Source organism: Rhododendron vialii, chromosome 4a (assembly GCF_030253575.1).
Source record: "Rhododendron vialii isolate Sample 1 chromosome 4a, ASM3025357v1".
Taxonomy (NCBI): domain Eukaryota; kingdom Viridiplantae; phylum Streptophyta; class Magnoliopsida; order Ericales; family Ericaceae; genus Rhododendron; species Rhododendron vialii.
Genome location: NC_080560.1, coordinates 32,591,634 through 32,607,388, shown reverse-complemented (window position 1 = coordinate 32,607,388; position 15,755 = coordinate 32,591,634). Strand labels below are relative to the sequence as shown.

At 37.2% G+C, this 15,755-nt stretch overlaps 1 protein-coding gene across 2 annotated transcripts; it reads left to right on the top strand.

Annotated features, from left to right (window-relative positions):
* Positions 1–2,683: 2,683 nt before the first annotated feature.
* LOC131322015 (uncharacterized) lies at positions 2,684–15,590 on the top strand. 2 transcript variants are annotated; one of them, XM_058353106.1, is made up of 17 exons: positions 2,684–2,760; positions 2,957–3,172; positions 4,139–4,183; positions 4,457–4,497; positions 4,590–4,668; positions 5,402–5,446; positions 6,354–6,410; positions 7,407–7,466; positions 7,550–7,677; positions 7,985–8,252; positions 8,522–8,588; positions 10,032–10,102; positions 10,182–10,271; positions 13,383–13,491; positions 14,025–14,116; positions 14,613–14,718; positions 15,201–15,590. In XM_058353106.1, exons 2-17 carry the CDS (start codon positions 3,047–3,049, stop codon positions 15,305–15,307), a joined length of 1,491 nt encoding a protein of 496 aa, XP_058209089.1. In that variant the 5' UTR covers positions 2,684–2,760; positions 2,957–3,046; the 3' UTR covers positions 15,308–15,590. The 2 variants fall into 2 exon arrangements, with proteins under 2 accessions (XP_058209089.1, XP_058209090.1); XM_058353107.1 differs by lacking the exon at positions 2,684–2,760 and having other exon boundaries at positions 3,109–3,172; positions 4,590–4,657; positions 14,613–15,590.
* The last annotated feature ends 165 nt before the right edge of the window (positions 15,591–15,755 follow it).

The following is a 15,755-nucleotide window of genomic DNA, read 5'->3' as shown; positions in this document are numbered from 1 at the left end:
TCCATAGATGGCACGCCGTGATGCCTTGGCCGGTGACATGCCATGGTTTTCAAAAGCTCGTAACTCGTAGTTCTAGTAAAATAAGGAGAACTAGATATGAGAAATGATATGTATACCGATTGATTTGCAGGGAAATCGTACCGACCGGCGGCGCTGGGCCGTCTCCGGCCACCGGACGGCCGATCTGAGCCGTCATATACACGAAAATAGGGTGTTTAGATCAAGTACCCTTCACACATCGGATGCCGTTGATTCCTACGCGGTCCCCTCGGGTTTTTTTTAAAAAAAAATTTGGACGGCTCGGATCGGCCGTCCGGTGGCCGGAGACGGCCCAGCGCCGCCGGTCGGTACGATTTCCCTACAAATCAATCGGTACATATAGCAGTTCTCACTAGATATCATTTAAAGTACTGGTAATTTTTCATGGGAAAGTCTACAATACACACTCCTTAAAATGGTGTACCATATGCACCTATTTTATGATTCATTCATAACATTTTAATGTGTTTCGTAACTTTTATTCTATAATTCATAACCTTTCAGCAATACGATTCATAACATTTTCATTATGATTCATAACATTTTGGTGTATCTCGTAACTTTTTAGCAATACGATTCGTAACATTTTCTCTACAATTCATAACATTTTGGGGGGTGCATATGATACACACCAAAATAAGGGATGTGTATTGTAGTATTTCCCTTCATTTTTCATTCATCATGCGAAGACAGAAACACAACTATTCTCCACGCCGCAAATCATACCCTAAGAAGCACGGATACGGGATACGGATATGAACACTAATATGAATACAGACATGAACCACTAACACTAATATAGATATGGATACGAACACTAGCACTAAATACAGATACAGATACTAACACTAACACAAATTTGGGCATGGCGTCATTGCAGTTCTAAATAAATGGAGACACTTGTAAAAATATGTGCGCATGTTGTAGGATAGATATTCCAGTGTAATTCATATGAGCATTCCATTCGGAAACCCCCCAAACTAATACTGTAGTATCTTGACAATCTCTTTTGGGTATCAAAATATTCACTTTGTTTTTTTTAAATAGGGCGCCGCTATTCGCATCCCTTTATTTACTCCCGTAGCCCACTAAATTTTGGTAAATGATTGTTGAAAATCATAAATAACATTTCGGTAAATTGCTGTTGAAAACAAGATTATATTTCGATAACTACATGTCGAAAATATGTTCAACTTTCGGTAAACAACTGCCGAACATGCATTTTCGGTAAACATCTGTTGAAAAAAATATTATATTTCGGTAATTGGACGCTGAAAATATATCTCAATTTCGGTAACTAACTGTCGAGTATAATTGGAAATTTTTAACGGGCTATGGGAGTAAATAGAGGGCTGCGAATAGCAGCGCCCTTTTAAATATTCTAATTGCAACAAGGGTTTTGTTTGGTAAATTTCCTTTTTTCCTTATACTTTTTGAACTTTTCAGAATTAGACCCCCGAAATAAGTGCTTATTATTGTTTAATGGGGTAAACCGAAATACCACCATAAGCCTATTTTGGTGGTCAAATGGTTTTTTTTTTTTTTTTGTCTTTATTCGTATTTTTTCATAGTATTCACTACTCCTTTGACAATTTTTTTGTGGATTAATATTTCATCATGAAGGAATCTAAAAAGTAAAAAATTATAATCAAAACTTAATTTTTTTAAATAAACAAAAAACCAAACCAATAATTTTTTCGTCTTTATTGAAAAAAATTGGGTTTCGATTGTAATTTGTTACTTTTTAGATTCCTAACGAACTAATAATTCCTAAAAAAATCGACGAAAAATTAGCAAATACAAAAAAAGTTGAATAAAGGAAAAAAAATAGTAAGTGATTTGAGGCCAAAATTAGTTTCCAAAGAAAACAAAAACACAAAAACAATCTGTCCTTTTTTAAGTGTTCAACTTCGTAATCCCAACTTATCAAGAATGCATCATCATTATCACCGTTCACATTAATTTTTACCTTCAATTTTCTTATTTACCCTCTATGAAGACATCATCATTATATTTTTATTCACTAATTTTTTAAAATGAAATCTACTTTTAGGAGCAAAATGAAATATATACCAACTTTTATCCACTTAAACTTCACAACAACCAAGCCAGACCATCTATTAAATGCTTCCTCCTTCATTTTGTAACAATCTATTATTCCATTTGGGCAGTCTCTTCTTCATTTTTTGGGAAAATAAACGCTCGTGACGTGTTTTAATAATTAATATCTGTCAAGGATATTTTTAGCATTAACAAATGTTCTTAGTATGTTATTGACAAGTATTAATTATCAAAACACATCATTAGCCGTCATTTTCCCTTCATTTTTTTTTTTAGAATCTAGTATTTTATTTTGAACCGTCTCTTAATAGATGGTCGGGCTTGGATTAATTATCTTGAAACCGGAATTCCCGGTTTGGTTCCCCAAATAGACCTTCGGTTCAACCGGACCGATTTCACCCCCTTCTCGCGCATTCACAGCGGCATCTCGAAACTTCACCTTTCTTCCCGGAGAAAATCTTGTTTTCAGTCAAATGTTTACGAGTTCAATCTCAAGCATTCAAAATGTTTGAATTTTAAAAGAATTATTTGTGTAAATAGTTATTTTAAAATTCGGACGATTGTTCGCCGGAACGCCGCTCCCTGTTTGCAGAGAAATAAGTTTCTCTCTCCTTCCTGGACGAGGACGATACATACATTACATACACCAATACATACATAATTACATACGAGAATAGATTTTTTATAAAGCCGGCGTAAGCGTAAACATTTGTTTCTTTCAAATCAATTGTATCTCAACACGTGTCAAAACAGTGATCTCAATTGATAAAACATAATGACGTAGCGCAATGCAATTAATTTGAAAAAAACAAATGTTTACGTCGGCTGTGAGCAAAGAATTTATTCTCATTACATATACACACGCATCTCCTCTCGTCACCCATCGGTAAACCCTAGCTAATCTTAAACCCCTACCCTTTGCCAGTTCTCAGTGAAGCTCCAAAAGATGGAAACCAAGAATAAAGACTCCGTCGTGGACGTGAGATCGGTCGTGGAAGCTATATCCGCAGATGACATCGGTGATGCTCCTCTTTACCAGGCGGAAAGCCTCTGTATGCGTTGCGGCGAAAACGTACGTATACTCTCTTGTTCTCTTCTCTAATGTGACCAGTGTCAGAGGCTACGTCCGTTTTTGCCGCAACGTGCAAGTTGTTTTGCATTCGCAGGTTGTTGTGGCGAATTAATTTGCGGCGAAAATGGCCAGCGAATGCAAAACAACCAGAGTGAGGGAGAGAGAGAGGACTGGGGAAGCCGGTTTGTGGCTGTCCGGTGAGATTTTTTCAGTTGTATATGTGTAAATATATACAAGGAGTTTTTCCTCGAAGACGGGTACAACGTACGTACGTATATGCAAGTGCGGTTCATGATGTGATTTTTTTTTCAGTTGTATGTGTGGGGAAGCTGTTTTCGCCACAACGGACGTAAGTATATGCAACTGCGATTCATGATGTGAATGTTTTGGTTCTGGCATTTGACGGAACGTTTTTTGTTCGTTCTAGTTAATGACATTTTATCCAATTTTTAACAGTTTGATTCTGAAATTTGTAGAACATTTGTATTTTTAGTTTAGTTTAATTCTCATCCAATTGCAATGTTGTTTGTTTATAAGAACTGGAGTAGTTTGGTCATTTGACAAAAAATGTTTGTCCTTGTTTAGGGCACTTTGCTAAACACGACCATTCATCATTACATAGTATGCATTTGTCTAGTGATATTAGAAGAGGCCAAGAGGGAGATCATAGAAATATAGTGTGCGTGAAACTCAACAGTAATGTTCTCTTTCTGTGGTGCATTTTCTGTCTATGTCCTCAGATGTATTGTTGCACGTTGGTTGTGTATTGGCTATCATTTTGACGTTTTCGTAACTGGGCTTGGTGTATTTTTTAAGTGTTGTGTTATCTGCTGGGCACATATGCAATACAAATGTACCATTACGGAGTTGAGATGCTCAAGTGAAAATATAGCTTTTGTATATGCATTCAGTTTTCTTCTAGGGATTGTGATTGATTGAATTTTTCTGGCGTGGTGGTGTTAACAGGGGATAACAAGGTTCTTATTAACATCAATTCCATACTTTAGAAAGGTAAGTTTTTTGAACTTTATGATATTGTCCAGTTGGGAGATTTGATGTCTTTATGATTGTCACTACTAGTATCTTAGTTGTAAAATTATTTGCAAAGGTAGATGGTTTTATGAAGGGCTAAGCTTTGGCAATCAATCCAGATGGGTTGACGTTTCTATTGCTCACGACATGTGACAGTTGATTTTATTTTCGTTTGAAAGGTTTCATGTATTGAATTGTTGTAATATTTTGCGAAGGTCTTATCTCTCTTGTAAAAAATATCTTTACTTGCAGATTCTGCTATCAGCATTTGAGTGTCCACATTGTAATGAGAGGTAGCTATTCTACACACCTATGGGCATGAGGATGTTAATTGTGGTAAGGTTAGTTGCTCTATCAATTTATTTTGTGCCTGCTCTTTTTGTAGGAACAACGAAGTGCAGTCTGGTGAGATCCAACCCCGAGGATGTCATTTCCAATTGCACTTTCCATCAGGTGATCGAAAGGTTGTCTCGTGTGGAATGCGCATTTCTGTGGAAATATTTTTTTGTGTTTGGAATGAAAAGAATGCCTTCTTAAGTTATAACAGTCGCTGTCTATCAAAACACAAAAACCGACTTTCTTCATCAGATAAGTTCAACTTAATTTCTTCATTCCTAGTTGTTTTGTCCATCTTCATGGGTTTGGTGCTTCTGAAAAGTTGCCTATTTTGTATTTGAAGTACTTACTTGAAGATACTCTCCTTATAGGTTAAGACTGAATGTTGGCCCAGTTTTATTCAATTTGAAAGTGCATGAGTTTAGTTGTTATGTACTATATTTGACTTCATTTACATGTTTTTATAGCTTTTGGTTTGTAGAAGAATGTTTGCACTTTTTTTCTTTTGTTTTTTTGTTTACCTTTGCGGAAACAATGACTATTTTTCTTAATAAAAAAAAAACAATGACAATTTTGAGTTTATATTTCAAGTCACATGGAAAAAGGTAAGTCTGTAACCATAGTGAGATTGCAGTTTTATCCGTACATGATTGTACTTTTCATTCGTGGAGTCTTCTCTCATCTTTAAGTTTTTTATTGGAGATAGCTATGCGCTCTTTGCTGATACAGTGGCGGCCTCACCCATTCCAACTAAGCTCATCCAGATCTCACATCCTACTAATGGCTTGATTTTTTTTTTTTCTGAAGTTTTGTGGAAAAAATATCTTTAAAGTTCTTTACTTATGGAGTTCTTCTATGCAGATGCTCAATCGGCAAGTAGTGAAATCTGAGACAGCTACTATTAAGGTATATTCTTGGGTTCAGACACCTCAAAGTATTGACATTTCTGCTTTCAGAGATTTGTTGAATTCGTTCATCTTTTGATACAACTGAAGTTCTGATACTTTGTTTTACAATAGACTATATTCTATGTTTGATTGGATGAGTTGCCTGCAGTTTAGAGGTCTGTGCTCATGGGTCTTGGTACTTCCTGATGTGACTTGGTTCCATTGCAGCAATACATTTTCATATATATGGTAGTTATAATCCGCCCCCAAAGGCACTACCACCACAATCATTGGATCAAAGCAATCTTTGTCATTCTTATAAAATGCCTTTTTGTGAGCCCCGCATTTCCTGTGTTGCATATTCGATATATCTAAATGTATGTACTTTGCAGGTAATTCCCTGTTCATAATGTTGGTAGTGAATGTTACATATTCAATTTGGTCTGAGAATTTGCTTGACTTTTGGTTTGTTCCTCTAAATAAGTGTGCTTTGTCGCCTATGGGTGTGTCATATTTCCGGCCATTTATTTGTAGGATGTGCTAGCACGAGGCTTTGAAGCCAAACGACCTAGCAAAAGTAGTGACATGCCTTGCCTAGCCCGGTGTTGAACCATTTGCCTTTGTGGTATTTCTTTGTTCTTATACCAAAATGTTTAATAAGTTCAGAAGGGGTGGCTGCTGCCCCCTTTTGGCACATTGTTGCTCTGCTATTGATGTGTGCTGACTATAGGCAGCCCTAATACAAATTTGGTTCCACTTTTTTTGTGTTTGGTCTTACTGTCACTGATACTGATGTTACACATGTTAGAAGATGACCAGCTCGTCTGTGTGACCTCCCTATGAGATATACATATGTATATATCATTTTTGAAGAGTTATTATAATTGAAGAGTTCTGCATTTTATCTTAATCTTCTGTTTTCGCAGATTCCTGAACTGGATTTCGAGATCCCTCCAGAGGCTCAGCGTGGCTCTCTCTCAACAGTATGGCCCTATACCCTCATAATTTTGTATTCTTTCCTGCTCTTGCAGTTCTATTGTCTCATTTTGCTTAAGACTTCCCATGACGGCTGCACTTATTTTTAGCAATATGACTCGTCGCCGTCGGAAGGGGTTCCTCTTTGAGTATTCATGCAATTTTATGTGGTGATGCTTGTGTCCTCATGTTTTCCAATTCTATTCTCTTGTATGTTTTGGGGTACATGGAGTGGATTGACAATGTTTGGCATCTATGGCTTTTCCATTTATTGGTTTTGTTTGGGTGCTTCACATGAAGAGCAGGCTCAGCGACCAACTTGTGGTCAAACTATAATTAGCACATCTGATCATTGGAATTGCTTTAGAACATTCTCTGATTAATGATTTAAACTTACATCCTGGTGCCTCTATGATTTTACTATGGTTTAGATGTTTAGTGTTCCTTGCATAGTTGCGTGTTTTGAATTAAATGTGATGGGGATAGTTGCGTGTTTTGAATTAAATGTGATGGGGAAAATTCTATGGAATTGTATTTGCGGAGATGAGAATTTTTGTCAGATAAAGAGAGAATTCTGCTCCTTCATGTGACTATATATTGTAGAAGCTCTTCAATAAATAGTTCTGCTCTCTGTGCAATATTGAGTGTTGTATTCCTCTTTGCTTTTTCCCACCTTGGCCATTAAAACCTTATTCTATGTTTATTTATATAAAAATTATCTGCTGTCATGTTGAACTGTTAATATGTGAATTGGGCAGAATTATAAATTTCATCGGGAATGGTTGAATTTGTTGGGTAAAAAGTCAGTTTATCCACTCTGTTTTATTGTTGATTATGCGACCATTTAGTACCAAAAAAAAAGAAACTTTTTTCCCCCTTGCACTTTTGTGTCAGAGCTTTTGTTTCATTTAGACCTTTGATTTGATATTCTTTTTACTGGTAAATATGTTTGCAACTTGGGTGCTGATGTCTGCACTCTTTTAATCTTGTTGTCCGTGTTCTAGGTGGAAGGAATTTTGGTACGGGCTGCGGATGAATTGGGGGCCCTTCAAGAAACACGAAAGGTGCATTAATGGAATTCACGAGTCGTTTTTCGTTGTCCTCCCCTTTTCTCCATGATATTCCTTACACTATCTCTGTTTTTCAGAAAGTCAATCCTGAAACTGCTGAAGCAATAGGCCACTTCTTGCTAAAATTAAAAGCTTATGCTAATGCAGAGTCTCCCTTTACCTTGATTCTTGATGATCCTGCTGGCAACAGCTTCATTGAGAACCCGTAAGTGACCTTCTGTGAACATGGTGATATTAAGAACTTTATATACATTGGGTTGCTTTAATCCGATGATTACGATAGTGGAATAGTATTTGAATTGTTGATCGCAGGCCCTCTATACTGTTAATACTCTTGACGTTATAAGAAAATCGCCTTAGAAGATAGTATTCATGTCTACTTTTCTACCACGAGCATTTAATATTGTTGATCTTCATTGTGGAGTTTCTGGTATAGTCGGGTCTCTTTATGAGGCTCTCACTTGCAAATGTTGGGGCCTGTAATCTGAAGGAATTTGGCTTACCTCTTACAGGTTTGCTCCATCTCCAGATCCATCACTGACTATTAAATTTTATGAGCGAACTCCTGAGCAACAAGCAATACTTGGGTATCTAGTTGACCCATCACAAGGGGGAGAACTTGGTGATGAATTATTATCACAAGAAATAAACACTACTGCTGATGAAACTAGGAGAGAGCCGCATGGATCCATCGGGTCAACAGCTAGCCATCGGGCTATTGCACAGGGTAATAGTGCTGAAATGGCTGAGGCTTTGTTTCGGTACTCTGCACCAGAAGAGGTACAATCTTTTCAGGAGTTAATTCCTCTTCTTGCTCTTTCTCTTCTTTTATTTCTGTGAAAATGAAGGATATTTACCACAGAGGCTACTTTCTTGCAGAATGAGCATGAATAGAGCATGCCGCTGTTAAGAAATCTCACATATCCTCTTTCTTTCTTTCTTTCTTTTTTGTGTGGCAGAACGGCATGTATACTTCGTGCCTTTTGTATTTTAAGTAAACTGTTTCGAAGAATTGGAAATTTATTTTTTTTCTTTATTTTGCCTGACAGGTGATGACTTTTCCATCAACATGTGGGTCTTGTGCAGCCAAGTGTGAGACTCGGATGTTTGTGACCAGTATCCTTTGGATCTTTCTCATTGGGAATAACAAGATTGACCACTGAATACACGCAAGATATTATGCTGCAGATATGTTGCTATTTTTCAAAACGTCATTTTTTTTTTTAAGATTACCTCTGCAGTCCATTTTGAACAACTCTCCCAAGTACTTTGCTGCTTACCACCTTCTTCTTGCCACTTAGTCTTTCTGTCTTTATGTGCGCCACGTTTTTTTATTGTCATTAGTTTTACTTATGCATATCTGTGAGGTACTTGTTACCTTGTCATGTTCCTTAAGTATCTAATTCCGGAGCACACTTCAATATAGAGGTCTTAACATTATCTCCTGTGAGAGTCCATGAATGGTGAGAGGTCATGCAACAATAGAAGAGGTGCGGTTTTTTTGGAAACCTAAATTAAGCCAAGCTTGATTGATTTTCTTTACTTCCTTGATTTTGTTAAACTTTGAAGACACTCAAGGCCATAAGTCATCAATGTGATGATCTTTTCAACTTTAAACTTCTGGGGTTGAGATAAAATGTAGTGGGGACAAGTAAATGGATGGAATGAGTGTTGAGTTCTTGAGGTTGAGGAAGAAGAAGTCCTTAGACGAGAATGGTGGAGTTTTTTTTTTTTGCCATACGGTAGGATGTTAGGAATTAGTTGTTAGTAGTTACAACAGGAGTCTAGCACCTCCTCCATGAGAATTCGAACTCAAGACCTCTCCCTTGAGAGAGAGAGAGAGAGAGAGCAAGGAACCAACCACACTCGGTGGTGTTCCTCGAATGGTAGAGTTTATTGTCAATGGATTTTGTGTTTTGCGAATGCATGATAGTTGCTAGTGCTATAAGTTTTGTGGTTCGAATTAAACAAAATTTTCTTCTTGTTGCCAATATAAAAAAAAAAGGGAAAATAGAAGCTTTTTATTTTGTATCCTTGGAAATGGAGGAGGTTTCTTGTGTTAAGTGAGGAGATATGAATAATTTGGTGACAAATAACGGCCTAATTGAGGAACGAACTTCAAAATAGATTAGGTCACTACAATACAACACTAACTAGACTTAAAGTTTCAATTTTAAAAAACATCTTCGAGATCTACTCCCCCTCGTGACTACAATACAACACTTTCTTTTTTAACCTTCCCTTTTCGAATTGTTGACAACAATTAAGAAAAAGGCAATAGGGATGTTCCTTTAAAGCTCAAGGATAATTTAAGTGTGCAATGGTGATATTTCCAATAAGTTGGAATGCTGAGAAGGGACCAACGATTGGGAATGGAGGGAGTAGTTCTTGAGAAATTTGGAGAACGAGAAAAGTACTAGGTGTATAAATCACTATGTTGTGGAGGTTGTATTTTCTTGTGGGTGAACCAATAAGGAGGATTGTGGGAACTATTTTTTCCTTGGGTCATTGTAACTAAAACAGTTAGGCACGTGGTTTGTTGAGCTTAACAAGCGATAGATATTCCATATTTCCAAGAAGTGATTGTGATGGCATCCACTTGTGATGCTTGTGGTTACCGAAGTTCTGAGGTTTGTACTTACATTTGCATTCTTATTAACACCCCCCCCCCCCCTCTAATACATGCTAATATATGCTTTACATTTGCAGTTGAAGCCCGGTGGTCGTATTCCTGAGAAAGGAAAGAAAATTATCGTTCTTGTGAAGAACATTAAAGATCTAAGCCGAGATGTGATAAAGGTATGCCATCTTTCCTCATCTTTGGATTGTAAGGAAAAAAAGAAGCTGCATTTGGTTGTTTCTTTTTTCAAGCTTCGTAGCAACATCCTTTTGCTAAGAGTTGCAAGATGTTCTTTTTTATCTTATTGGATGAGTATGTTACTTTAAGCATGGAGGAGCATGCATAAAATTATTGCAAGAGATATTAACTAGTTAAGGATGTGCTTGAATACACATTGTAAGACCTGTGGGCATTTCTTGTGTTAAGCTTAGAGGTAGCAGCTTCATTAAGTTTGCTTTTTCCAAGGGCATAGCATCAATGTTATTCTCCATGTGTAGTCATAGACCCAAAGCCATAGACTGTATTTGTGTTGCAGTGGGAAAATCTGAGGTTCTGGGGTAATGTATTACAAATTCATGTACCAGTTATGAACTATAACAGTCTCTTTTTTTGGGTAAGTAAAGACTAGAAAATTAGCAGGCATGCCCTATAGGGAAAGCAGAACAAGGTAAGAGTGCCAAAGCTTTGAAATATTATTTTTTTCAATTCATATTATTTGTGGGTTGTTTAGTCATATGATTACAACTGAGTGATTCGAACATTTAGTAAGGCTATAGTAAATAGTCATGTTTGTATAGATGGGACTGCAATCATGACTGAGAATTATTGAGGCTAAGTCAAATAGACAAAGACACAATGAATAGGTAGCAACATTTGTAGCTGGCTAAAAACAGATGCAAAATAGACATAGATGGGCTGAACTTAAGAGTTGAAAGTTTGGCAAAGGAGGGGTCTGTATACGACCCGTTCTTTTGCTTCTCAAAAATTCTAATGCATCAGTTATTAGTCTTGGGAAAACCATTTCTCTTGTGCATTTTACCTGCCCAAGCCCGATTGATGCTCATGTACCTGGGCATTTATGTCAATCTGCTTTTCTTTTTCCGGCATTTAAGTCATTTAAACTTAATAAAAGTTCTATTTACGGTCCCGTATTTTGCTTGTCAAATTCTAGATTATCAGTTCTAGTCATGGAGAAACCATTTCTCTTGTATAGATTACATGCTCAAGTGTTGCACATTTGTCTAGACATTTAAGTCAAGCTGGGCAAGAGTTTGTATGGAATTTCATGTGTGAGGAAGTAGGACTATAAGAGTACCAGGACAATTTTTTACTTTTTTTTTGGATAAGTACTCCATTTTGTTAAGCTCAAACATAATACAACCTCAAAGGGGCCCCAGTAAAACAGCCATGGCCATTCCGGCCAGAAGAAACTCCTGCGCTAATCTTGTATACAGAAACGGACCCAAGACAAGCCAAAACAAGCAAACCGGAAACTGCTAAAAATATGTGCTCAGATAAGCTCCAACTGCTGCCCAAAGACTTATTCAATGGGGATGGTTTCTCACCCCTTCTAGAACACACACAAAAAAAAAAAATTCCCTAATAGAGTTGAAAAGCTTAAGAGCCAACTCATCTACAGCAGCCTTATTCTGAAACACCCAGAGATTCCTCTTCATCCATATAGAGTACTCGGTAGCAGCAATTACACACCTCATTATCAGACATTTAAATCCCTTACCTTTAACATTCCGATGAAACCAATCCATAACTTCCGTTAGTCTACATGAAATTCTGGAATAAGGGATCCTATCCCTTTCAGCAATCTAGAGAGCCTAAGAGAAATGGCACTGGAAAACAAAGTTTTGGTAAGACTCCTTACCATTAGAACAAAGCAAGCAGTTATCATCCACCATCATACCCCAACTAACAAGTCTATCCTTGGTGCTCAACTTCTGTTGTGAGACATTTTTGGGGTTACGTGTAAGGACTTTTTTCTCCTTGCCCGCTGTCAATGATATTTGCAAACATATTTCACGTCTTATTGGAGTCATCCAGCTGATATAAGCAGGAAGAGAATGGTAATCTACAACAAAAAACTATAAAGGACAACGATGTTGTAGCAGAGGTTTGGGTTTTCTTGGGGATTCCATCAAGGCCGTGGTAACAAACTCTCTTGGCTCTTTGAAATAAGTGGAGGCATTTAGGAAATTATCCCAACCTTTACACTTTTCTGCAACCGTTAAGCATGTTGCACTCTTCTATATGGCAGATCCAAATTTTTAACTCTTGCACAGCTGTAAACTATGTTGGGCTACGATCCCAGTAGCATAGTTGTTAAAATTATGATGAGATCTTTTGTTACACTCTCTGTATGTAAATGGAGATACCAGTTGTGTTAGGATAGTAGTGTTCAGTTAGAAAGTTGGTTCAGGTAGGTTGTGGGCTTAGTCTGTGCTTGATTTCATACAGATTACATGAGATCATTTGCGTATCTTAAGAACTTGGATGGTAGCTTTTAGGTTTAATAACTTAGATATTTGGAGAAAAATATTTGTGCTCGAGTTGGTGATCCTAAAAGCATTACGGACAATTTTATATTATGTGGGGAATATTCTAGCTTTTTTAGTAGCTTCCTTACCCTTGGCCTGGAAATAATACATGCAAGATTACCAATTGTGATCTTGTTGCAATGGCACCTTGGAAGCTGGAACGTATTACTGAGTCAGAAGCAATATTGACACAAGGCATGGGTGTTCCCCTTCAGTCACCACTCACCACTCACCACAATAGCCTTCTTTTGTTTGTTTTCCTCTTTTTCTTCATTCTCCGTTTAGTAACCTTGAGAACGTAACTGTCATTGAAATGCAGAATAATATGTTATACAAAGCTTTCTAAAGGTCATTTTTAGAGGCAAGATTTAGATGAATCTTCCGAGGGCTTGGAAAAGAATGTGGTTGGGAATGTCCTCTTGCATCTTCTACTATATTCATATTTTCAGAAATTTAGTTGTTTGACGCAGTGTATGTATGCCAGCTCCGATAATAAATGTTATCGTGACTATCAATTAATTATAGTTTTGATATCTTTTGAAATTTTCTCTAGTTCCTTCTCTTCTAGCTGCATCTATGACATTAGTTTCGCGTTGTGCATTCTTAAGTATATGTAATACCTTTATGAAAACTACCGTCAACTAGCTGAGCAAGAACTCGTTAATATGCTGACAAAAACAAATGATGTTCATAAGACTTAAAGGCATGTGCTGACAAAAACATCATTGGACATAATATCAGTCAGATACTGCAAGTGTAAAAGTCCCAGAACTTGACTTGGAGCTTGCCAGTGGAACATTGGGTGGACTGGTGACAACTGTTGAAGGCTTGATTATGCAAATCAGTGAGAGTGAGTACCCTTTGTTCCCTTTCTTTTTTATTCGATGTGTAGTTCTATCCTCCAAGCTGCAAAATTTCCTTGACAATATCTTTGTTTTTCATCATCATTTTTAAAAGAACTTAGGATCTTATGTTTACAAAAAAAAATTGTTGTTGCATCCTGACATTCACACGTGGTATAAACTATAAACACTTATGGGTGATATAGATTTGTGAATTCAGAAATTGCATTATGTCTGGATATGGGTTATTTCTCTCAAACAAGTGTTTCATGTTTTTTTTTTTCCCTCCATACGTTTTTATGTGAGTTTTGCCCCCCACATTGGGGCCGATCAGATCTGATCAATATGGTGTTGTTTATTTTAACTACTGTTGAGACGGGCATCTTCACATTGTCTAACTTTGGATTTTTTTTTTTTGTTATATTCATATCTTTGCTTTGTTTTCAGTTATGCTTTCAAAATTTTCCATTTTTTTTCTGTACCATATACACTAGCACCTCTATTGTCAGATAGAATTTTATATTACATGGTTGATTTGCAGATCTTGAGAGAGTACAGGGATTTACTTTTGGAGATAGTCTCGATGATAATAAGAAAAACAGGTGGCAAGACTTCAGTACAAGGCTTAACAAGGTAGTAAAGCTCTAAACTATGATGCCTTCAGTTGTGCTAACTCACTGCTATCATTGTCAAAAAAAGGTGGAAATGAAAGGACAAAACCCAAAAGGCAGGGCGCCAACATCTGCCATTTGACGATAGGATTTACTTATTTGCTGAACTTTTGCTCTGTTATTATCAGATAAATTCCACAAATCATCTCATACCCCGTTTCTTCATTTTCTGGTAATTAAAATCCTCACTAAAATACTTCCAACCGTTACTATCAGAGACCATGGTCTGAAAAAATGCATTCATCTATTTAGAGCATCGTGGCAGCTCCAGTTGGCGGATGATGTGATTTGACTGATTTCTATTTGCATACACAATGCCTATTTGTTTCTTAACTTCATTTTCAAATTATGGTTTTCTCTACCTTTTCCGTCTGGGCATCAAATGTATGCTTTGGGTAAAAAGTCTAAATTATTGGGTCTGCCTGTTTGCTCGTTCGACTGTCTGACTGGTACTGCAGCTTCTGAGCTTGGAAGAGCCGTGGACTTTGATACTTGATGATGCCCTGGCAAATTCTTTTGTCGCACCAGCAACTGATGATATTCAAGATGACCATCAACTAACCTGTAAGTACCTCAAATGGTTCCCTGGTTTCTTTAAGGTAGACAAATGGCTGGACTTTTTGACAGACGCCATACATATACTTGTCATGGACAAAGATGTTGACATTGACTGCTTTATCGAGCACCACGGAATGTGGAATTAAGTCAACAGTCAATCCGAAATTCCCTGTAATCAAGTTTTTTGAAACAATCTTGTTTTGTTTTGTAAGCCCCGTGTGTTTTTTCCGGATTCAAACATCGGATTGTGACTATAAATTTAAGGGGAGACACATCTCACCTTTGGTTAGAAATTTTGCGGCTAGGGCTAAATATCTGTGGATGTATCCTACAAAAGATGGGAGATACAACATGTTTGGTTTATCTATCCTATGCAGTCTAGTCTAACAAGGACCTTATTGTACTTTCTTTGTTGCTGATGAGTTTCTCCTCCTAGTAATTGCACATTTGCAACTGTTTACTGTGTTTTTTTGTTGGGCAATGGCCAGTTGAGGAATACGAGAGGTCGTGGGAGCAGAATGAGGAGTTGGGTCTGAATGATATTGACACCTCTGGAGCTGATGATGCTTACACATCAACTGATGCTGTACTCTGAAGGAGGAAACGGATGTGTGACATTCGCTTGGTTTCTCGAATTTTCTTCAATCCAGGAGAGAGCATTGTATCCCAGTCCGACGTTTTCCAGGATTGTAATATGTATACGCAAAATGCCACTCTTTAAGACAGTTTGTATCTTGTTGCATATCTATATATACAACTGGACAATTTTTTGATTTTACCTCCATATTGGACGGTGGGATGTTAGTGGAGTTCTGCATGTTTGTGGCATGGACCGCTTGTGTAATCTGTTGGCATTACTTGTGGAATTTTTAGTCGTCCTTTGTCTGTGTCTTTCAAGATTTGATTTTTATTGCTCGTTTTTGCCAACCTCCTCCGCTTTTGTGTTCAACCAGAATGCAAGGGAGATCCATAGACTGACAAACTGGGAAAGTAGTAGTTTTTTTTTTTAACTTTTAGGCCTTGTAGTCAGTTTTTTCAACGTC